The 24,685-nt window shown below is 43.6% G+C and overlaps 2 protein-coding genes across 2 annotated transcripts in view; one reads left to right on the top strand and one right to left on the bottom strand.

Moving 5' to 3' along the window:
- LOC310792249 (uncharacterized protein) overlaps positions 1 to 24,685 on the bottom strand; it is a gene marked incomplete at its 3' end in the record, with an annotated part of 330,076 nt that overhangs the window by 93,157 nt on the left and 212,234 nt on the right. The window lies entirely within an intron of this gene.
- The window catches only part of LOC310792247 (CD48 antigen-like), a gene marked incomplete at both ends in the record, with an annotated part of 73,916 nt that continues 71,843 nt past the window's right edge, over positions 22,613 to 24,685 (top strand). The window contains one exon of the mRNA XM_083653972.1: positions 22,613 to 22,658. Coding sequence (XP_083510098.1) covers positions 22,613 to 22,658 — 46 coding nt within the window. The remainder of the gene's footprint in view (positions 22,659 to 24,685) is intronic.

Below are 24,685 nucleotides of genomic sequence, written 5' to 3'. Positions count from 1 at the left end.
GCTGTTCCTGGGGTGACCTCTTTTCTTGTCGGGTGATGTTGCCTGTTTGTTGTGTTACTGTTAATTAGTCAGTAGTTTTATTATTTAATTGAGTTTAATTGTAATGAGTCTTTAATTGCCTTCAGCACGTTAATTGAGTTGAGTCACACTTTTACTTTTAATACTTTTGACATAAAGACAGGTACAGTCTGACTGTTCAGGTGCACTGCTGTATGTGCGGTTCTCTCTCCCACTCCCTCTCTGTGTTGCTTTTATTTAATACATAATTATATTGTTATGTAAACCTGAAATAGTCTTCATTTAACTAGTTCAAGAAAGATTACTTTTGTGATGTTTATCTGGTCTGACTACTCTCAGCATGGGGTGCTGGTTAACAAGCATTCAACCATAGACCAGCATGTTGCGTTTTGACACCAGCAAGACCAGCATAGCTGGTGTATGCTGGTCACACCAGCATCTACACCAGCATAGGTGTACTGGTGTATGCTTCCCATGCTGGTCACACCACCAGCATACCAGCATCATCGCATGCTGGTCACACCACCAGCATCATCGCATGCTGGTCACACCACCAGCATCCCATGCTGGTCACACCACCAGCATCCCATGCTGGTCACACCACCAGCATAACTTGTTGTGTTTTCAAAACCAGTGTTGGGCAGTACGCGTTACTGTAATTAGTTACTTTTTTAGTAACTAAGTAATATAAGGCGTTACAATTTCCAAAACAGTAATTAGATTACAGTTACTAATCCAAGTAACGCATGCGTTACTGCGTTACATCATTGCCTGCCAGAGAATGCAGTGTTTTCTATGTAAAAGAAGAAAAGAAAGCATTTTAGCCTCACGGACTCAGATAGACCTGTCGCGCACACATATACGTCATAGTGTATGTGCGCGCAACAGCGTCAGAGCGTGCATGCCGGCTTTCAAAACAAACCGAGTCAGAAGAAGGAGACGAGCAAGAGAAATATGCGTTCAAAAGCTGGAACATTATTGTCCTTTGTAAACTATATGCGAGCAGCTTGGCAGATGAATCCGTGTATGTTGTGTTCTTTCGTTTTTCCGTTTCAAAACCAAATCAGAAAAACCAAATAACGGTTTCGTTTTTTTCTTTTTCCGTTTTAAAACAAAAACGGAAAAACGGAAAATCAAAAAACGAAAAAACAGGAGGTTTTTCTGTTTTAAAACTAAACGGGAAAAGGGGAAAATCAAGATTTGTTTTGTTGTTTTGTTTCTGTGATATTTGGATATTTTTGGAAACCCCCGTGAATGCTGGGAAAACGAGGAGAGGAGAGGAGGCGCATGCGCGACATTTCCGCGGAAGTTTCAGTCTCAGAAAACAGGAAGAGAGGAGTTGTATGGTCTGAAGTTTGCTTGTTACGTTTTGACAACTTATTGCAGTTATGGCCGCACTTGAACCTTATCATAACTTCATCCACAAACTGTTTGACAGTGGAGAAACATACTCCGAGATCAGTGCCGCTCTGCAGCGTTTTGGTGCTCCGCGCTGCTCAGGTTAGTAACGTTATTTCGTTATTTTTTATGTTGTTTGTCGTTTTTATGTTGTCCTCTCCATGTGGCCATGCTTTCAAACTTATATCAGCTAAAACAGATGTTTAGGTAACGTTACATTAACGTTAGCTTGCAAGCTAACGTTAGCTTTCAGCTGTTATATTTGAGGCAAACCTGCCGCTCATGTTGTGGTGTTGTACAGTATAACGTAGCGACTAGCTAGGTTGTCTGTCTGACCGTCTGCCTGTCTCTTTGTCTGTCAATCTGTCTCACTGTCTGTCTACCTGACTGTCAGTCAGCAGATAGACAGACAGTGAGACAGACAGTCAGTAGCCTACATCAGTCAGTGACTAACTTACTTTCTGACTGTCTGCACGACTGTCTGTCTCACTGTCTACCTGACTGTCTGTCTGTCTGTCTGTCTACCTGACTGACTGTCAGTCAGCGTCTCTCTGACTGACTGTGTGTTTCGCCTGTCTACCTCACTGACTGATGTCTGTCTGCCACTGACTGTCTGCTTGACTGTCACACTGGATGTTATGTAATTTAGTGTATAGCTTTCCATTGTTGCTTTGAATTTGACATTAGGCCAGCCATGACAATAGAGGCCTCTTTTAGGTCTGTGACCTCTGACCCCTTTTGTTTTTGCCCATAGTCTTCTGCACGGCCCAGCCACAGTCTTCATCACCAGTGTCAGGCCCAGTCTCCTGAAAGGTTCCACCTGTGTCATTGGGGCCATCCTCCAGGGTTGCTCCACCCTTCGGCCCAGCCTCCTGGACACCCTCTACACCTGCCTGTTCGTCGCTGCCCAGGCCACATCACCTGCTCACTTCCTCCATGGGGCGACTACTTAATTTGAACTATACATCAACTGACACTTAACTAGACCAGCTTGTGATTTGTGTATCTGTTTCAAATAAATGTACCATTTGAAGGGGCAGCTGTTCAAAAACCCAAGCTAAACGTCCTGGACTCAATCTCAGAGAATCCTTCACATCACTTCTCACCATTGCCAGTTACACACGTCATTAGTACCCACAATCAGGATTGAATTACCCCACCTCAATCTATGCCCCACCTTCATCCTTTGCAGTGTTCCTTTAAAGGTTCTGTTAATCTATTTTTTCTCATGTGTTCTATTGATCACACTCAATAGAACACACTCTAGGCCGTGTCAGGTCACTCCACCCTGTCCACCCTTTTGGTCATCGGTCAATTGATTATTATACAAAAGGTAGTTCTGGCAGGAGCAATTTGAATAGATGATGCAGAGTTCGGATAAGACAAGACAGTTTGGTCTTTTTTTATTTATTTTTATTAAAAAGGTTTACATTTCCTAATATGTATTATTGCCGCATGTATATGCTTGTTCAAAATATGCATTGCCACATGTATTAGATATGTTTGTTCAAAGTAAATTACAAATACTATTTGAATATGTGTCAATTGTTTAAACAGACAAAATGGATACTAAATTTGATTTTGAACACAGCTGATTATTGATTTGCTGAATTAAAAATATATAGGTGAAGCAATTGTATTTATACAGCACCAAATCATACACTTAAGATCCTTTACAATTAAAGCAGGTGAAGACCAAACTCTCCAGGCAATTAAGGTATGGATGGATATCAGCTACAGATAAAATTGTGCTAAATGATAGCTACTGTAATATGGTCTACAAAGGTCCAATGCCCACCCTTTCCCCTCAAGTATTTAGAATTGACTACAAATGCAGTCAGTACATTTTAGTAGACATGATATGCCAAACAGCTTTAATGGTCAAAAGTTGACACTGCATGATGTAAAATACTTGAATAAAGATTCTGGAGTCAGAGGTTGGTCTCAGATGAATATATTATAGCTTGCAAGTGGAGGAATACAGAGTATAGCTTAAGGCTGGTACAATATCACTCATTCTCTAGATCAGTGATACTCAACCCGAGGCTCTAGAGCCACATGCGGCTACTTAAAATAAATAAATACAAATCTAATAAAATAATGGGAGGAAAGGGACTTGGATTGTGGCTCTTTCAAAGCTTTGTTTTTGTCAGTGTCTCCTGAGTAGGGCAAGGCTGAGTTCTGGACAAAATTACATAATAACAATGTTCTCAGATTTGTGTGTGAGAGTCCCCCCCCAATCAAATGGGTCAGTGGCCCTAATTTGGGGACTAAATTATGGTATGGTTTTATTTGGTGATTAAAAAGGGCACGTCTTGCCAACACACTAACATAGAAGAGAAATTTAAAATAAAAGAATCGCTGAGGATGAAAACACAATAAAGCCCAAAGGCTTATTCCATTGTGGTCCTCATAGGGGTCCTTGAAAGGAAAAGGGTCAGAACCACTGGTCTATCACATAGCCACCTTTATGTAAGAGTGTGAATTGACCTGCTGGTCATTTTTTTAAGCTACAGTACTTGGCACTAGCTACTTGTCTATGGTCCGTGTTCGACATAGCCCTGCCTGTAAGAGTAGAACGACTTTTTGGTAAAAGAAAAAAAAATACAATTTTATATGTAGACTGTTAAACCAAGAAGTTGATATGCTGATAGTCCTCTCAGCTTTTATTTGGAGATATTTGCTGGTTGGTAGTCTAAGTCTAAACTTTAGACTAATAATATTGCATGTATGTAGAGGCATGGATGTTAGCTGGTACAAAGATGTATGAAATATATCAGCTTAGACCCTGGTTGCAAGTATAACCATTTATAAAAGGCAGGATGAAGGTAGCCTAGGTAAACCCAGCCCCCACGTGACCTGCTCTCTCAGTTCCCAGTCCTAGTCATAGTGACTGAGAACAGGTCTGAGAGCAGGTCACGTGGGGGATGGGTTTACCGAGGCTAGGATGAAGGTGGTAGCCTGGGTAAACCCAGCCTTCAACGTGACGTCACAGGCTATGCCTGTAGTGTACATTTCTTCGGTGCTGATAGTATGATAGATGATAGAGGTCATGTGGAGGCTGGGTTTACCCAGGCTATGAAGGTGGGGTAATCAAATCCTGATCGTGGGCACTAATGAGGTGAGTGAGAGGTGATGGTGTGAAAGATTCTGGGAGATTGAGTCCAGGATGTTGAGGTATAGTTCAAATTAAGTAGTCGCCCCATGCAGGAAGTGAGCAGGTGATGTGGCCTGGGCAGCGACGAACAGGCATAACAGGTGTAGAGGGTGTCCAGGAGGTTGGGCTGAAGGGTGGAGCAACCCTGGACGATGGCCCGGACACCAATGACACAGGCGGAACCTTTCAGGAGACTGGGCCTGACACTGGTGATGAAGACTGTGGCTGCACCGTGCAGAAGACTATGGGCAAAAACAAAAGGGGTCAGAGGTCACAGACCTAAAAGAGGCCTCTATTGTCATGGCTGGCCTAATGTCAAATTCAAAGCAACAATGGAAAGCTATACACTAAATTACATAACATCCAGTGTGACAGTCAGGCAGACAGTCAGTGGCAGACAGACATCAGTCAGTGAGGTAGACCGGCGAAACACACAGTCAGTCAGAGAGACGCTGACTGACAGTCAGTCAGGTAGACAGGCAGACAGACAGACAGTCAGGTAGACAGACAGACAGTCAGGTAGACAGTGAGACAGACAGACAGTCAGTCAGTCAGGTAGACAGACAGTCAGGTAGACAGTGAGACAGACAGTCGTGCAGACAGTCAGAAAGTCAGTTAGTCACTGACTGATGTAAGCTACTGACTGTCTGTCTCACTGTCTGTCTATCTGCTGACTGACAGTCAGGTAGACAGACAGTGAGACAGATTGACAGACAAAGAGACATGCAGACGGTCAGACAGACAAGCTAGCTAGTCGCTACGTTATACTGTACAACACCACAACATGAGCGGCAGGTTTGCCTCAAATATAACAGCTGAAAGCTAACGTTAGCTTGCAGGCTAACGTTAATGTAACGTTACCTAAACATCTGTTTTAGCTGATATAAGTTTGAAAGCATGGCCACATGGAGAGGAAAACATAAAAACGACAAACAACATAAAAAATAACGAAATAACGTTACTAACCAGAAAGCTGCAGAGCTGCACTGATCTCGGAGTATGTTTGTCCACTTTCAAACAGTTCGTGGATCAAGTTATGATAAGGTTCAAGTGCGGTCATAACTGCAATAAGTTGTCAAAACGTAACAAGCAAACTTCAGACCATACAACTCCTCTCTGAGACTCAAACTTCCGCGGAAATGTCACGCATCCTCCTCTCCTCTCCTCGTTTTCCCAGCATTCACGGGGGTTTCCAAAAATATCCAAATATCACAGAAACAAAACAAAACAAATAAAACTTGATTTTCCCCTTTTCCCGTTTAGTTTTAAAACAGAAAAACCTCCTGTTTTTTCGTTTTGGGATTTTCCGTTTTTCCGTTTTGGTTTTAAAACGGAAAAAGAAAAAAACGAAACCGTTATTTGGTTTTTCCGATTTGGTTTTGAAACGGAAAAATGAAAGAACACAACATACACGGATTCAGATGCCACCTATTTGCACTGTTGACTCACCCTCATATCGATGCATCATAGAGAAAATAGCCACGAAGAACAATATCAAGCTGCCGCACACAGGGAAAGACGTTTGCTGGCTACCTCGAGAGAGAATATGCGGGGATAGAGCATAGGGATGGAGGCTAAATTGAAGGCGACGCCGCGTGACGGTACGTGCACATCATGAAACGCTCGGCGGCTTGCCTGCTGAAAAAGCCGCTTTGACGCTGCATCTTGATAGGCTGTCTTGCTCTATTTCCGTGTCTGATTGGTCAATTTGCCTCGCGCCCCCTGCCGCCGGAACCGCCCACAGCGTTTCACTGTCGCAGACTAGAGGCGGCTTGTCTCCGAGCGGCTTCACGCTCGCGGGGCGGGACTAGGGCGGGACCTTTCGTTGAAGCTACCCAATGACAGCTCTTCCTACACATTTCCTCCCCCCACCCTCCTGTGTACAACGTTTCTACAGGCTACAGCTCCAAGCTGGAAGCTGGTTTGCACGCCCACAAAACGCTGCGACACAGCGGAAAAGCGAATTTGCCATTGTAGATGTGCACGTACCGTCAGGTAGACTTGGGTGGTGTAACAGTTCACTGGATTAACAGATACACTTTGGGTAAGTGTTGTACAACTTGTACACTTTGTTACTTCCTAACCTTCTCGTCAAAGCCTTCTGACCTCTCCCGAATCCCTTCACGTCTTTTCCAGTGTGAAGCTAGCCAGTCTTAACACACCACTTCCTGTTCTTTCTAACCAAATTTCAAAGTAAAATGCCTTTGGCGTTTCTTTTAACATAGCTTCTTTTGTGTGTTTTAATACTGAGATGTACTGAGATGTTACTGCTGTAACACAAGAATTTCACCCAGGGGATTAATAAAGTACTCTATCTATCTATCTACCGTATCTATCTATCATAACCAAAGCGAAAATAATTAATACAGTGACATGCTAGACATGTAACAACTTAAGTGTAAGGTAATTGGGGTAAAAAAGAAAAGAAAAAGTAACTAGTAAAGTAACTAGTAACGTACCTAGTTACTTTTTGAAAAAGTAATCAGTAAAGTAACTTTTATTACTTTTTTAAGGAGTAATCAGTAATCAGTAACTAATTACTTTTCCAGAGTAACTTGCCCAACACTGTTCAAAACACAACAAATGTACACCAGCATAAAAAGCTATATGCTGGTGCATGCTGGTTTTTTCAGCAGGGGTGTGTAAATGTATCCAAGCAAGGATTTCCTGCACTGCGCGCAGAGAATACTGTCTGCGCTCAGGCCTGGCGTAGTGTTTTTTTTTGCGCTAAGACCAGCTATTTGGTGGCATTAAAATTGAGAGCACCCAAGGCCCCTTTTTCTAACACATTAAGCTGGAACGCCTATTTTGGAACAGGCAACGCCCAAACCTCTGTTTGCGCTCAGAACATAGTGAGGGGGTATCTTTCCCCAGAGCGCAAAATGACACTTGTGGGATACTAGAAGCCCACGGACACATTTGGGCCACGCCTACACCTGTGTCTGCGCTTAGATCCCAGCTGCAGGAAGATGGCAATAAGAGGAGCGCAAACGGCCACGCAAACGATAGCGCTATATGAAGATAGGGCCCTAAGATTTCAGGTTTGTTCTCTTGGGTGACACCTATGAGTGGCAATTGGCCATAGCCTCAATCAACATTGTGAGTGACTCTTATTTTTTTTATGAACATCTTTGAGATTATAATTTTAAATCAGGATTCTGAGATTAAAGTCAGAATTCTGCGGGGGGAAAAGAAGCATCACTGATGATGTCACTGAGTGATTACATTATCGATGGTGTACCGTGTCCCGGAATTTGAATGTCGCGGGGGTCCCTAGATTTTTGCGATGTCAATAGGGTCATGACTCCAGCCAAAAAAGGTTGGGGACCTCTGCTACAGAGAGGGAGGGAGCCCCGCATACCACCTATGGTACCCGACCCATACAGGTTGAGAACCAGTGCAATAGACCAAATGCCACGAAAACACTTCTCCATACAGGCGGAGCATGCTGCTGACTGAAAGTGAAAGTAAAATGTGTTGCAGACAGTTCAGACCGGTTCAGACAGCCTCCATTTTAGACACAGCAGAGCAGGAGGAGGACACGGGCTGAGCGCAAGACAGCGTGAGTGTTTTTACAACATTATTCTTATTCAACTGTTAGCAGGCCCATATCCAGGGTTTTGAAATTGGGGAGGTCCAGACATGGCAAGGGGAGGCGGATTCGGCGGTGCCCGAATTTTTTTTTGAGTTCCCCCCCCTTTTTTTAGCCATATTTAGAGTAATATATCATTTTTTATTATTTTATTTTTTTTACCTTTTTTAGCCATATTTAGAGGAATATCTCATTTTAAATGAACATTAGGATACTGTTGTGATGTAATTATTCAGTATTTTCTCCTTTTCTCACTCATTCAGAGCAAATAGGGAGATATATAGCATGATGATAATGCTCTATATCTCCCTATTTGCTCTGAATACACCAGTTAACATGACACAGACTTAACACGATAGAAATATTATCAGCAAACTTAATGACTAGACTAATTATTCTGATCTGAATGGCATATATCAAGAAACATTGACTCCTCTCTTTGCTGTATAGTGGGAGGTGCATTTTTGAGTAGGCTATTAAAATAGCATGTCAAGTTCACATTTCTTTATTGCCAGATTAAACAATTCTTATTGGTTGTTGGTTGGTTCAACACAACATGTGCGTGCATGCGCGCTTCTTCTTCTTCTCTAGCCTACAAGCATGTAACTTCCTTGATTGTTATTGTTGATAATTCTATTTAAATAGGCTACATTTTCATTTCCCGAAACATTCTTAAACAAGAAAGGAACATAGTGCACTGCAAAATATTTTTAATTACATTTGTAAAAAAAAAAAAAAAAAAAAAAAAAAAAAATTCCCTCTGAAATTATTAGGGAGGTCCGGAACTCCCTGTCCTCATAGCTAGATACGGGCCTGACTGTTAGCCTGTGTGTCAGTTGTCTAGTGAACAGGGTCAACTGCAATTACATTCAAATGTAGGCTGCTACATTTTGTGGTGCTACTACATAATGCAGTGTTACAGGGAGGGGAGGCAGAGAGAGAGTCAGAAAAAGAGACAGAGCGAGAGACAGAGAGAGAGAGAGACAGAGAGAGAGAGAGAGAGACCAAAGTGGGAGGCGGCCTCCCCAGGGTGCTCCAAGCAGTTTCAAGGCAGGCTCAGTGAATGTAAGTTAAAAAAAACAGTAGCCTACCTTATAATTAGTTATTACATTCGTTATCAAAACGATCGAGAGGACATAGAATAGCCTAAATGTGTGTGATTTGGTTAAAGAGCTAGTTCAGAGATACAGTATTTTGGGGGAATTTAAATTTTTCCAACTTTCCTGGAGTCAGAAACAAACTAATTTGCCATCTGACAGACAGACGTATTTGGTGTAGTCTGATGTATGTCAAATAATATCAGGTTATCTTGGCACAATTGTTGGGTGTCATGGGATCAAATAACATAATCATAATCCCATAGGGGGGGGGGGCACCCTCTTCCAACCTTTGTCTGGGGGAAGGCCCACAGCCCCGCTGTTGCAGCCTTCTTTCTAAACAACACAAAGCTGCTCTGCACACCGCGTGCACAGACACCCACACACACACAAACACCCCCACACGCACACACACACACACACACACACACACACACACACACACACACACCAAATGATGAGTAATTTCCGGGAAGTGGGGAGGGGAGGAGCAGAGAAGCAAATATGAAGCTGTTTGTTAAGACTCCATTTTGACACACAGCAGTGTGTGAGTCAGTGTTATTACATAATAATAATAATAGTAATATAATACTACTACTACTACTACTACTACTACTAATAAAAATAGTAATATAATAATAATAATAATAATAGTGGATACAAAACAATTGTTTTCTTCCTATATGCCTCCTTCAGATGGGTTAAGGGTTTATCTTCACAATAAACACATCTTATAAACATAGTCTTTTTGTAAATGTGTAATTTTGGTGAATATTTTAGCTTCAGATGCATCACTTCCCACAGACCTCTGTTGTATTAAACTTTGAGGTTATGCAGCCAGACTACTGTAGTGATTATGTATGATTATGCTGCCATCTTGTGGCTGTCTGTGCTACTGGTGTGTTTTACACTTTTACATTGAAATCATTGACTCTTGTGCCGTCACTAAAATGTGTGTTATGGTCTGATCATGTGATGATGAGAGGCGATTCCTGTCTCTATATCTTTAGAGGCTCCTCTATTTAGATTGAGCCATATTTTCTTATGTGCTGTGAGGGCCTATTGTTATTTTGTTGTATAATATGTAGGCTATATATTTAGTAACATTTTTGTAACATGTAGGCCTATTTGTATTTTTCAGTACTATTTCAACCAGAGAGACACATTTCTAGAATGACAATGATTTATTAGATGATTAGATACATGAGCCTGTAGGCACAGAGATATAGTTTTGGCGATTAGACTCCATCATGACGTCAGCTTGATTATGACGTCATGATCAGCAGGGGTAGATCAGCCAGGAATAGGAATGAAGATCCCCCCCGTGGAGTCTAGACCTGGTGGTGGTGACAGATGAGGTCTTGGTCTTGGTGGCGAAGCTTCTGAATCTGAGATCTCAGAGGACTGGAGGAGAATGGGGTGGAGGCGGGTCGCAGGAACGTACTGAAAAGCAACAGATCACACAGAGAAAGCGGAGAGCTTTTAGCTTTGACAGCTTGATGGTGATAGGCTGAATGGGAAAAGGTGTCTTACTCTGATTGGCCTAAAATGAACGATACCTCCCACAAACAGTGACGCTAGATAGAAGCGGGAAAAGGGGTGATTGATGACGTAATTTATCAATGAGTGGGCGTGACATTAAAAGGTTTTCTCCTGACAGGGAAAGATGTGAATGAGGACAGGAGGGATGAATGAGAGCCAGTGACAACTAAAGGGTTTCTCCTAGAACAGGAAAATGCAGGTTGATTAAGAAGTGGGTATGAGAGCTAGAGTTATATCCTGAGAGTGAAAGAATGAAAAGTGAGTGAATGAATGACCCTTCTAAACCTATGGCTGCTTAATTCCGCCTGGAAATATTTAGTTATTTTGGCTGTAAAAGAGCCAGAAAATGTTTTTGGAGTAAGTGCTTTTGCCCCTTTTTTCAGAATCAGTTCAACTTCCATTATCTGGAGTTATTTACATTTCACAGTATGTCTTGAGTGTGTAATAACAGTTTAGAGGGAAGAAAAACAAAAAACGGAATTGGATTTGACAGGCTTTTAGTATAGAAAGCAATATAATTCCACAGATATAAAGATTTACACAATTTGAATTGGAAAATGAACTTGTTATCCAACTGTCAGTAAAGTGTTTGCCCCCCATGCTTCTGGAAAGAGGTTCTTCTGCTTCTTTTTCCTCATCAGGCAAAATCGCTTTTTGTGCCTTCTTTTGCACAAACTGTGATTTCACATTTACAGGTACACATGTACATGTACACTGAAATTGAAACTTTTTTTTTTTTTTTTTTGGAAACTGAACATTTGAACTATACAAACTATTTACAATGTCCAACAAAGTCTGTGAGCTCCCTGGCCTTTGTATTGTCTTTCCTAATTTCCAGATGTGTTCTGGCCTTTTCCTTGGTGGTATTCCTTGAAACAGTTCCTGTCTGGCCACAGACACAGGTCCACAGTGCACACATCACACTTCCATGGAGGGCCTGGTTCTTCATCAGCTGGCTCTGGATCCCCCTGGTCAGCAGAAGGCAGTCAAGGCACCCTAAAAATATAGACATAAGATAAGATAAAATATAAATGTAATTGACTGCATGATATCCACGTACCCACACCAGCTATTTTTGTCCCACTGATCTGTGATGGGAGCTGGGGCTCTGTTTGTTTCTCTGTCCCACTGTGATGTCATAAATCCCACTGTGAAATCATCTGTGATGTCATAAATCCCACTGTGACATCATCAGTGATGTCCTAAATCCCACTGTGACATCATCATCATAAATCAATCATTCCTAGTAAAATACACCAGCTATTTTTGTCCCACTGATGTGTGATGGGAGCTGGGGCTCTGTTTGTTTCTCTGTCCCACTGTGATGTCCTAAATCCCACTGTGAAATCATCATCATAAATCAATCATCCCTAGTAAAATACAACAGCTATTTTTGTCCCACTGATCAGTGATCAGAGTCATAAAAAAACGTTCACAACAAGAGTGGGGGTTACCCCAAGTAAATTCAGAGCTGCAGAGGGAAAGTGAATGCGTAAAGGCGCACCTTGGATAGCCTATCCACCTCTGTATTTACTATACATATTGTTATTACTCATGCTAGGTCATGATATTGAGAAGTATTATTTGAATAAAGTTGAACGTTTTTGTTTGAGTGAAGTCAATATCCACTGTATATTTACTGAAAAGTATTTCACAGTACTTACAATGGCGTGGCGTCTTCTTCACTGTGACTGAATCTCCGTGGTTGCTTGGTCGTTCTGATTGAACGCTTCGACATGTTGAGACTAAAAAAAACTACACAAAACACTGAAAGACAACGGACAAACACTGAAATAAAACGAATAAAACTGATAAATGTCTGGGAGTTGTTCAAAAAAATACACGTGTGACTTTCTTTTCTCTCTCTCTCGTCTTTTTCAGATATCACTTCCCTGTTTGTTCATTGCGCTGCTAACCTATGTTCCCAATGTATTACTGTAATGTCATGTATATGGGGAGAAAGCGCAGCTTCTTCTCTTTCTAGAACCGTCGAGATTTCTCCGATAGGACAAACGGTCTAGGAGTTACGGTACTGTGAACATGGCATGGTAATTGAGAGCGCCGGCCTTTCTCAGATTTCACTTCCCTGTTTGTTTGTCGCGCTGCTGACGTATGTTCCCAGTGGATTACCGTAATGTCATGTATATGGGGAGAAAGCGCAGCTTCTCCTCTTTCTAGAACCGTCGAGATTTCTCCGATAGGACAAACGGTCTAGGAGTTACGGTACTGTGAACAGGGCATGGTATTTGGGGTCGCCGGCGTTCCCATAGGTTTAGATTCACCACATCCGAGAGATCTGCTTGATTCCTCCGAGATTCCCCTTTCCTTCATAATGTTTACCTTCACCGCGACCAAATCCGGACCCGAACTGAATCCTGGGCCCCGTTCCAATACCCATACTTGTACTTCTTTCTTGTAGTATGTACTGCCGCTGCCCTCACAAAGTATGGATTGTAGTGTGCAGCATGCATGCAAAATGCATACTATTGGGACACACTACATCTGTCGTCACGTGAGCTTCCTGAACTCCGACCTCTTGCTCACTTCCGCCGACGTCCGCAGCGCCACATTTGAGTTTTTTTTTTTTTTTTTATTCAATAAACAAAGTCTGGCAGTAACAAACAGTACATTATACAAAAAATTCAGACTAAACATTTACAAAATTGGAACAGACAATCAAATAAACAAAATAAAATAAATAAAGCAAAAACATTAAGTCAGAGATCTAAACAGGAATCAAGATATGCATGTTTTGGTACACACCATGCTTGTTTGGTTTTAACATATTTCAAGGCTTTCTTAAAGTTAATTATCTCATTCATGAACACGCAGCTCAGTCAGTGCGACGTAACTCCAGTAGGTGGCGGTAATGCACAAAAAGTTGTTTGCCAACCGCCATAAAACATTAGAAGAAGAAGAAGAAGACATAACTTCCTGCTGCGCAAAGGATTGTGGGGAAGTTTGGCTGAAGCAGCATGCATCGATGCATACTCCGAAATAGGAGCTGATGTAGTACAACATCCTGGTACTTTTGGCATACTGCATCTGACATACTATGTATTGGGACATACTAAATCTTTTTTTGCCTACTAAATAGTATGGAAGTATGGGTATTGGAACGGGGCCCTGGCCATCTTCCAACCGGCCAGCCCCTGGTGCCTGATTGCCTTACACCCAGTCATCCCAGTGGTATTTCAACCGAGTCCCAGGACCGACATGTCGGTCCCTATCTCCATCTCCGTGATTCTGATCGATCACAGCCCGTGAGCCTTCATCCACGATCCAGCACACTTCACGAGGCAAGCCCCAAAGCTTTGCCCCCAGCGAGCCAACAAGCTTCGCTACAATTTGGCTTAATGTGTTTTATGCTAATTAGCTAATGATATAATGTCATCAGTGATGATGTCAAAAGTGATGTCATAGAGGCACACACACAAGGAGGCATTAGACTCGCTTGAGTTGACTGCTGCCTCACCTGGAAAGCAACCGAGCAGCCGAGCGCAGTCAGGCGAGGCGTCAACAACACTCTCTGCTGCTTTTCTTCTTCTACAGTTCAGAGGTTTGTAAACAAATGAAAACGCATTAGCGCCACCCACACTCACTGCTCAAATGACACAACCCTTCAGATTACATATTTTTATTTTAATGTAGGCATTACAGGTGGTATTTATGTAAAATATGGAGTGACAGCTTGGAATAGATATAAAATTGAAGTTTCTACACTTCACTGTGGGTTTGTGAGGCACCTGTGTTGAACCAATGGGCGCTCAGCTTGATGCGTTTCTCGTCATCCTCTGATCTGTGCAGTCGGGCGCAGTTGGTGGGGAGCAACTGTGGTGCCTCGCTCCAAATCTGTGCCCGCCTCGCTCTCACGAGAGTCCCGTGGCTCACGCAATTCGGGCAGGCGGAGCAAGTCGGACAACTTTTCTAACCCAGCGAGCATTTTTCAGTTGAAAAGATGTTTAAAACATTTAGGGTCAACATTGAAAAAAGTGCAAGAAAGGTTTAAAAGTGAAAGTATTTCCACCCACTATTTGCAGGCGTTGATTGAACGCTGACCACTGTGCTCTATCAACTGAGCTATCCGTTCTCTGCAAATGTATTGGGCGCCAGGCATATACTGTATATACTCCATCTCTATCTCTATCTCGTACACAACTTGTACATGATTGTACAGTACCACAGGCTAAACGATCATGTTTTATATCATGTGTACCAGGCTATTATATTATGTAACAGACTAAAATTATGTTGATTCTGTGTGTGCGTCTTGTGTGTGTGCGGTCTATGTAGTCTGTAGGCTGTACGGCTTCAGAGGTTTAACTTAATTTAACACCAGCAACTCGGGGTACACAGAGCCTCGTATACAGTCTGTTCCAATAACATAGCGTGCCCAGAGCACCTCGCTCCACACTTGATGCAGTACTGCTTCGGATTCATTCTGGGCAGTCTAGTCAGTCACAGCTAGCGACTAAGTACTTGCGCATGCGCGTTTCTGCAGGAACTACATTTTTATTTTATAGTATTGCGCTAACATCACAGTTGAGCAAATGTGAGCCATCGGCCCTTCAATCACAACTGCCCGAGTGACATCACAGTTGGGCAAAAAGCATTGAGCGATTGTGCGACATTGGCCCTTCAATCACAGTTGCTCGAGTGACATCACTGATGACATCACAACTGCTCGAGTGACATCACAGTTGAACAACTGTGCGCCATGAGCAACTGTGTGCCATCGGCTCTCCAATTATTCAGACTGAGTTGCTCGAGTGACATCACTCATGACATCACAACTAGAAACGTAGTCCGGTCTGTACAGGTACACTTCCAGGTCTGAGAATGTACAGGGTGGGCAGGGCGATGGGCGCTCCGGCACTGTAGTTAGATGCAGTTTTTCATGGAATAGAGCTGAACACAGAGTTCCCCATTTACCGGCTAAAAAGCAGGAAGGGGAGGGGGGGGGGGGGGGGGGGGGCAAATTTGGTCACCAATTTAGGGTCCACTCCTGTTGAGTGATGTCTGCTGCACGCCAATCCGAGGAAGCCTTTCAGCCTTTGGGTGGGACGCTGCGGTACTCAGCCAATCAGAAATGCGGACTGGAACAATGACATGCAGCATTATTACCGTAAATTCCGGACTATAAGGCGCACCGGTCTATAAGCCGCACCTTCAAAGTTGACTATTTTTTTCTTATATAAGCCGCACCGGTCTATAAGCCGCGGGTGTTTTGATGTTTAATTACCATATGTAAGGGTTCGTGCACAGAGGGGATTGTCGGAAAAGAGATGGCTGTTTGGGGAAGCTCCCATTTATTAACATTTCAACAAAACAAGTTGCATATTTGCATAACGTATTCAAGTGTTACCATTTAGTGCAATAGTAGCTACAGAACATGTACTGTGCTGTGTAAATTTAGGGGTCCTTGGCATGAAAAAGGTTGAAAACCACTGATCTACATTATAGCCTACAGTAGTACCATAACAAAAAACAAAGCTTACAGCGCTTGACGAGGCAATATCAATGGCTAAATTAAATGTGTTTTTTTTAAAGTGCAAAATAAAGTGCCTGTAACACGACAGTAAGCGCGTAAGCCTAAAGTTGCAGTAACACGGCTGCTTAAAATATACGGTAATCAGCCTACCAGAAAAGTCATTAATCCTCGTCTTCATCTTTTAGGCTAAGGTGCAGTACACGGCTGTAACCAGAAAAGTCAAGTCATTAATCCTCATCTTCGTCTTCTTCCTGCGTACTAAAACCACCAAAGTCCTCATCTTCAGTGTCGGAAACGAACAGGCTCAGGGTGGCTTCGTCAGCCACTCTCCTCTCTCCTTCGTTGTCGCTCTCAAAACCAACGAACTCCTCTTCGTCACTGTCGGAATCGAACAGCCTCTGAAGGCCCTCAGCTGGCGGCGTCCTCCTCTTCATCACGCAGCAGTCCAGCCTTTCGGAACCCGTTGTTGATCGTGGATGTTTTGACACTCCTCCACGCTGTCAGGATCCACTGGCAAACTTGAGCCTTCAGTCGGATCTGAACGGCACCTCGGCCGTCTGCTCTCTGTGTCAACACCCTGATGCCAAGGTTACGTGCTGCTACTCGATTTCCTTCTTTCCTTCTTCTTCTCGCCGCCATCGTCGTAACACAGCCAGTTCTCCATCTTTTGAAGCATGATGTTAGATTACAACGAGCTAGTTGTGTGGCTTAGCCTTCCAAAATGTTGCTGTTAGTTTTTTAGAATGTAATACATAGAATTGGGAATGTTACATTCAATTTCATTCAGACTGTCTTTCAGGCTCAATCGCTGCCTTTTTCCCCCCGGAGCGAGGGAGGAGGGAGGGTGTTTTACCGTAGTGGCTGAGAGAGCGTAGTGGCACAGTGCTCCAATCAGGTCGCGAGACACATTTTTTGCAACATCATCCAATCAGGGTCTCGCTCTCGTAATGTCTGTCTTGCTCTCGTTCTGCCTCATACCAACATCCATAGATTTTGGAGGTTCCCGAGTGGCCGTTTGCTGAAAAAATCCATAGATAAGACGCACCGTTATATAAGCCGCAGGGGCCAAAAAAGGCCAAAAAACGGGAAAAAAGCCGCGGCTTATAGTCCGGAATTTACGGTATATGCCGACTGGAACAAGGAAATGCAGGAAACGCGGCTCCTTCCCAGAGCATTTTGCGAGCCGTTTCCAGCTTTACTTTACTCACCAATTCGATGTTTTCTCATCCAAAATAATCCAGCCACGTAACGTAACTATACAACACTGCCTCACACGTACAGCACAAGGAGCGCACAGAGCGTCGCATTATAAGGCAGACTATAGCGATGCAATCCATTCAATCACACGGGAAGACTGTTGCCAAATAACTTGCATTGCAAAGAACTGACCACCCCAACACAACACAACACACAGCCAATCCGCCACTTTGGACAAACTCGGCGACCTCTGGCTATAATTCAGGCCAAAATGGCGGCAGCGCTGCTTCCAAAACGACAGTGCCCACTCTTGCCTTCAACCTATTTGGAGTTACTGCTGAAGTTTGTGTGTTTTGCTCCCCCGCTTCTGTGATGACATGACCATTTATGAACTTTATCTGATCATTTCCCCCATATTCATTTGAGGTTGTTTTTAATCACACTTTATTGTTGGAAGTAAGATATGCCATTTTTACAGCAATCGACTTTCACAGTGTTTTCCATTTTCACATTTTGGCTCATAGCAACCCCCCCCCCCCCCCATCCCCCATCCCCAGATAAGATTTAAAAACCGGAACACAGACACTGACATCACATTATCTTGTGTCATTTGGTCATTGTGGATATTTCCTGGATCAAACCAGTCTCCTGATCTATCTCTCTCTCTGCCCCCCCCCCCCCCCCTCCCCTCCCTGTCTCTCTGGTCATTTGAGATACCGTAAGTGCACAGTTTGGGCTGCTTGTTTGGTCCGTTGCATGATGGTTAGAAAAGTTCAATCAGGAGAGACTAGAGACCAAAGAATGAATAAAGTGATATTTATTACAATAAAGTGAATGATGTATTACAGAAAGAATGATGAGAATAAAGTATTGTTATTAGTCTCTGGCGGTTAGACACCGCAGGGAGATCTTGAGAGAGCTGCATCAGCCCAGATCAGCATCCAGATATATCCCCCTGCAGTGCCTAGATACTGGTGGTGCTGGTGATCTCCTTCTGAGACTCATCATGATGACTCTTCCGACTGAAGAATGGGATAGGTCTGCGATGACCGGGAGGAGAAGGGGAGGAGGAGGGTGCGAGACTGACACCAGCGGTGTTTGAGAGGCTGAATGAGACAGAAACAAGCATATTTAAGGAACCCGCCTCCAAGCAATTGGCTTACGACGGGGTTGAGAAGCAATGTGATAGGCTTACACTGGAGGTGTGTAGGGTGAGAGGTGATGAGAGCAGTGATGTGACACTATGCAATTGGTTAACAGAGACTGGGCGGCAACCAGCTGATTGTTCATTGAAACCCGGAAATTGACAGCTTATTATGATCTTGTGAGTAGATTGAAGAGTGGAGATATAAAGTGAATTAAGGAAGTGTAAAAATATTATAGTCTTCCTGGCTTGAACTTACGTTAAGAACTACATTTGTCTGACTTGCGGTTGGTCATTGTTTCAACACAGGTGTATCACACATCCCACAGTGAAATGAAGATGCTTCATTTTTCTATCTATTCCAAGATGTCACTCCATATTTTCCATAAATAGCACCTGTAATGTTTACATTAAGATTAAAATAATAATAATAATGTGAATGGGTCATTTGAGCAGTGAGTGTGGGTGGCGCTAATGCTAATGCTATTTGTTTACCAACCGCCGTTAAACAAAACTGTAGAAGAAGAAAATGAGCCGTGAGTGTGCATCGAGATCTGTTGGGCTTGTTGATGCCTCGGGTTAGAATAGAATAGAATAGAATTGTCCAGCCAAGGCAAGAAATGTGTTATTGGTCTCACCCAGGTGGGCCTACGTAAACACAAACAGACATCACATCATATCAATCTTAATCAGGCATCAGCCAATAGGGCACTTGACTGCTCTCACCTGCTTTGATCTTTAGGAGAGACACTAACAAGTATTGACATGACCAGTTAATCTTGTTCACAGCAAAGTAGCCTAATGGAGAAGCTTCTGATAACATTTGTAGATCTGAATATCACTGACAGGCTTTTATGTGTCACTTGAACAGGGATGCAGATTAAACCCAAATAGTAAATGTCCCAATCATTCAAAGAGAAAGCAATACAGAAAAACAATCTCAAACTATAAAGTGCAAAATAATATAAAGTCCTATTGAGATATGGGGGTGGGGGTTATAGGACAGTGTCAGTGGGATAATTATCGGGGGGGGGGGTAGTGATAAAGTCCCTTTAATGTGATAAAGAACTGTAATATATACTGTAACTGTAATATACTGTTTATTCTGTAATATCCTGCAGGTGACAGAGAAGAGGATGTCGCATTCTGTAACTCTGACTTGGTTGATGTGGGTCTGCCTGCTGGCTGCAGAGAGCCAAGAGTCCCGTAAGTTTGGATTGATTTTACAGGCTTAGCCTATATGAACACTGATTATTTATTTCACCTCGTGGGTGTAACGTAATATATTGCATTCACCTGGTATCAAGTCTGTGGTTTTCAAGCTTTTTTCTTTTTCAAATAAGTGACTAGAGTGCGAGTGACTAGTGACTGCGACTAGATCTCATAATTCTCAAAATATTATTTCAGAATGATCAGAAAGATCTCAGAATTCAGAGATAATATCTTAGAATTTTGACATCTATTCTTTCTTTCTATCTAATAGAGGCGATTCCGTTGGTATGTCTGTAAGTATGTTATCTGGAGAACCGTTTGTCAAATCGACTTCAAACTTTTAGTGTAATTTGGACATGCAAAACACTGGAGTTGAAACAAGCGCTCCCACAACCCACAGCTCTCAGGGGCGGGAACCGTTCGTCGGATCGACTTCAAACTCGGGGAGTGCACTTAGGGTCACCTGACGCAGTGCAGTGCGGGATTTGATGAAATTCGGACACGTACATAGTCATTGCGCCTACTGGCAACACAACAAGTGGTTTATCTCAAGAACCGTTCGTTCCGTAGCCTATTAGCCTATCCACCTTATTTTTGGTGGCCATTTTTGCCTGATCTGCATGATGGGTGCTTCTTCCGGTGTGATCCTCCCAGCCTTGTTGCTGACAGCTTGACACCCGTCTGGGCGAACGGAGCAAATCACTAATCAGGTCCAGCTTGGCAAAAATCTCGTCGATAAATATCCCAGAGCGCAGTGCATTCATGGGTAATCGCCTGCTGTGGCTAATATTAACCATTTCGAGTAACACTGTTTCCATACGGATCACCAGCGTTAGTTTGTTGTTTATAACGTGGCTATATTCATAACGTTTTCTATCTCGGATGCGTTATTTCGAATCGCACATAGGTTACGCTAAAACGCACATAGGTTACGCCTGGCGCAACCTACGTGGGTTTCAGGACGAAACAGACTCGAGCCACTAACGTCATCTTAAGAGCACAATATTCCTGGAATGCAAGTTTAACTAAACAGTTACATGTCCTCTGCATTCTACATAAAATTAAGATATTACGGGTTGTTTTATTTTGTATGTTACATAGCCTACTTATTGACCAAGTTATGTTCAATTCAGCCAGGGTACAAGAGACTGAGTGTAGGTGGCCATCTTTTCAAATCAAGTAGAATACATTAGGAAATGGCAAGCTGCAACAATGAGTCACGTTAAACCGGAACTTGTACGCACAATTATTTTTTACAGTGGGGCATTCAAAAATAAGGTGGATAGGAATTATTCCATCAGTGCGACCAAACACATCATGAGATCATTATTATTCATTGAGCCTATTTGGAAATTTACACTGAGATTATTACACATTACTTCCACTGGCAAAAACGACATGCAGGTTTTATTGACTAGACAGTCATTCGGGAACAGACTAATAATAATATCCAATGCGGATTTTGATTCTGACATACAGTAAAGCTTCACTTTGATTTGCGCTTTGAACGAATGAGGAAATAGAATGAGGAAATGGTGCTGTAAAAGCTGGAGCAGTCCATATTGCATTGTGACTGACTAGTTGTTAAAAACCACGTCTCTTTCGTGGGCATGAGCTCCTGTGCAGAAGCATTTTCATGTACACGCACTCTCAGCTGGATTTGAAAAACCTGGATCCACTTACCGCGTTGAAAACCAGAGTGGTGGTACGGGTTAGCTAGATTGCAATGATCTGGTCAAGCCAAACCAGATCAAGGGACAGATCCTGGATCTGCTTATCCTAGCGCGTGCACATGAAACATAGTGCAGTGCTGAATTTCTTGGAATTTGACATAGTGCCACCTACTGGCAACACAAATGGCAGTTTATCTCGAGAAACATTCATCCGATTGACTTCAAACTCTGGGAGTGAGTTGCTGGGAACCCAACGGAGTGCAGGGAGCTGAATTCTGTGCAATTTTGCATAGCGCTGCCTACTGGCAACACAAAAAGCGGTTTAGCTCGATAGCCATTCATTTGATCGACTTCAAACTTGGGGAGTGAGCTGCTGGGAACCCGATATAGAGCATTGCCGAATTTTGTGCAATTCAGCACAGCGCCGCCTACTGACAAAACATAAAGCGGTTTATCTTGAGAACCGTTCATCCAATTGACTTCAAACGTGGGGAGTGTGCTGCTCGCACCCCGATGGAGTGTGGTGCCGCATTTCATGCAATTTCGACTCATGCATAATCGTGGTGCCACTTACTGGCAACAAAGCGGTTTATCTCGATAACCATTCGTCCGATCGACTTCGAACTTGGCGGGTGCGTTGCTGGGAACCCGAGAAATTGCAGTGGTAACCTTTGTGCAATTCAACCAATAAGATCACAGCTTTCACGTATCTCCAGGACTGTCCATCCGATCGACTTCTGTATGTCTGTCCTTCACGTATCTCGAGAACCGTTTGTCGGATCGACTTCAAACTTGGGGAGTGCGCTTAGGGGGACCTGACTGAGTGCAGTGTGGGGTGAGCGCTCACTGGGTGGTGAATGGAGGGAACGGGCACTGCACTAGTAATAATAATAATGTACCCGGGTCATTCTAAAGCACTTTGGATAAAAGCACTATATACTGTAAATAATGTTACAGCTTCCATTATTTTTGTCTTTGCAGAAAAACCACTCTACAGCAAACTAGGGGGCAGTGTTGTCCTCAGGCCAGACTTGTCCTCTGTGACTGGTCCCATCACTACCATAAAGTGGACACATGGGGATGGCATCGCCATGGAGTGGCATTATGGGAAGATCGACTCCTACCATCAATTCAAAGGTAAACTGAGGCACAGTGGGTGATTTAAGCTCAGATATAACAGGGGGAGTGGGGGACAGAGACTCAGATGTAATGTTATGCTGAATGGTGCTGTGGTTTTTACAGACTTATTTGAGAAAGAAAGTTGAACAAAGTTCATTCTCAAAATGTGTTGCATTCAATGTATGTAGGAGGAGAGAGCACTGTAACCTAACCACTGGCATTAGGATCGGCGGTGCGGTGGGGCCCAGAGCTGTCAAGGCCCCATGAAGAGCGAGTCTCGCTTTGGGGAGACTTAACGTACTTACGGTTTCTGCTGCAGTCCCACTCCAAATAAACTTCCATGCTGTTTATGCAGTCAGCACTTGCTCTCATGTAGCTTACTAGGCTAACAAATGCTATAGCTTTAAGTTTAGTTTACTGGCTTCAGTGGATTGACGTCATCATATGGGAAAATACGAACGCGTTCTCCTTCCAACGTGTCTTCAGCGGAGTCTCCTGTGAGGTTCTGGTGACATAATTGACCATATATGGAGTTGGAGCAAGAAAGGAGGAATATCCCTTCACGTAGCGTAGCCAGCCCTCTTGTTTACCCTTCGGGGGTCCTGACGCTAGACGGCTAACAATCTGCCTGATGAAAAAAATAATGAGTGAGTCCATATTTTCTATAACAATATAATTGTTAGGTAGTGCCCAGAGCAAATATTTGCACCGGGGCCCATGGCAGTGACGTTACGCCACTGAACCTGACCCCCAGATGGTTTGTTACACCAGTGGTCCCCAACCTTTGTGTCTTATGTAACCTTGAGCTCTTGTGTCATCATGACAATTATAGTTAGAGATGGGACCAATCCAATATCGGTATCGCTATCGGGGGCCGGTACATTACTGACATAACTCACGTATCGGATATCGGACTAAAGTTGCCGTTCCACGTGCTGTGGACCATGAACCCACCATAACATGACATAGTGCTAGTAGTAGTAGTAGTAGTAGTAGTCTCTCCCCAGACTCAAATATTATGTTGAATCGCTGCGCTCCGCATACTACATAACTGAGTCTGTACCATTTCACAGCCACTGCTGGGGTTTGAGGGCGCGTCTAGGGGGGTGAAATTGAATGAGTGACAGGTCGTAGCACCATTGAGAGAATGGTTCGAAAAATGGGCTGCGCCTCCCGTGTTGTCTGATCGCAAAAGTCGTTACTGATTGGGCAGGACTGTATCCATCCCTGGCATATGACTGGCCAAGTGAACGGTTCCCTCCCATTACCAGCCTGCTGGGGGGAAGCATCCCAGATCCAGAGAGAGCTCTGCAGCATGCAGTAATGTAGTGTATCAAAGAACTCTCACGGGCAAGTCCCACCACGAACGTCACGTACGCGTTCTGGCTCCGACGCGCTCGTCGGAGCTGCTCGCGGGCATTTTAGTCACCAGGCGCACAACGGCGCGTATCTAGCGTCCCAGAAGCGGCTTGACGCCCCGCTCTCTTAAAGATACGCGGCAGTTCTATTTTTCACGGATGACGCCTGGAAGCTGCGTCACGGCCGGGACACACATCTTGCGTGTGCGTGGCGTGTGCGTGTGCATGGCGTGCTTGCTGCGGCTGGCACGCCCGCGGCATCCACACAGGCAGCGTGGCTGGTGCGTGCAGCTGCTGCGCTGCTGCCTGTCTGCCAACTATCTTCCTATAGACTTTACCTTTTATTAAATTTGCTATAAACAATACAATGATGATTTTAACTGAAGATCGCTTGGGCTCACTTCAGAATCGAGGCAGTATATGATTTGTGTGTGTGTGTGTGTGTGTGTGTGTGTGTGGTGGGGAGGGGAGGAACGAAGCCACGTTGTAGCCTATGTGGTTTTCAGAGGGCAGGAGAACTGCAGCTGTGAGCTCAGCTCATCCTCCCGTTGTCACGGTGTGTAGATGGTGTGTTGAGTGGACCCAAGTGCAGACAACAGCAGGAGGCGGATGATGAGTAAACCAAAAATGTATATTTAATTAAACAGATAACATAAAGACAGGTAACAGGGACAGAACTCACGTGAA

This window comes from Poromitra crassiceps (assembly GCF_964638095.1).
Source record: "Poromitra crassiceps genome assembly, chromosome: 17".
Classification (NCBI taxonomy): domain Eukaryota; kingdom Metazoa; phylum Chordata; class Actinopteri; order Beryciformes; family Melamphaidae; genus Poromitra; species Poromitra crassiceps.
The sequence above is the reverse complement of the archived record's forward strand: the minus strand, read 5'-3'. Positions and strand labels throughout refer to the sequence as shown.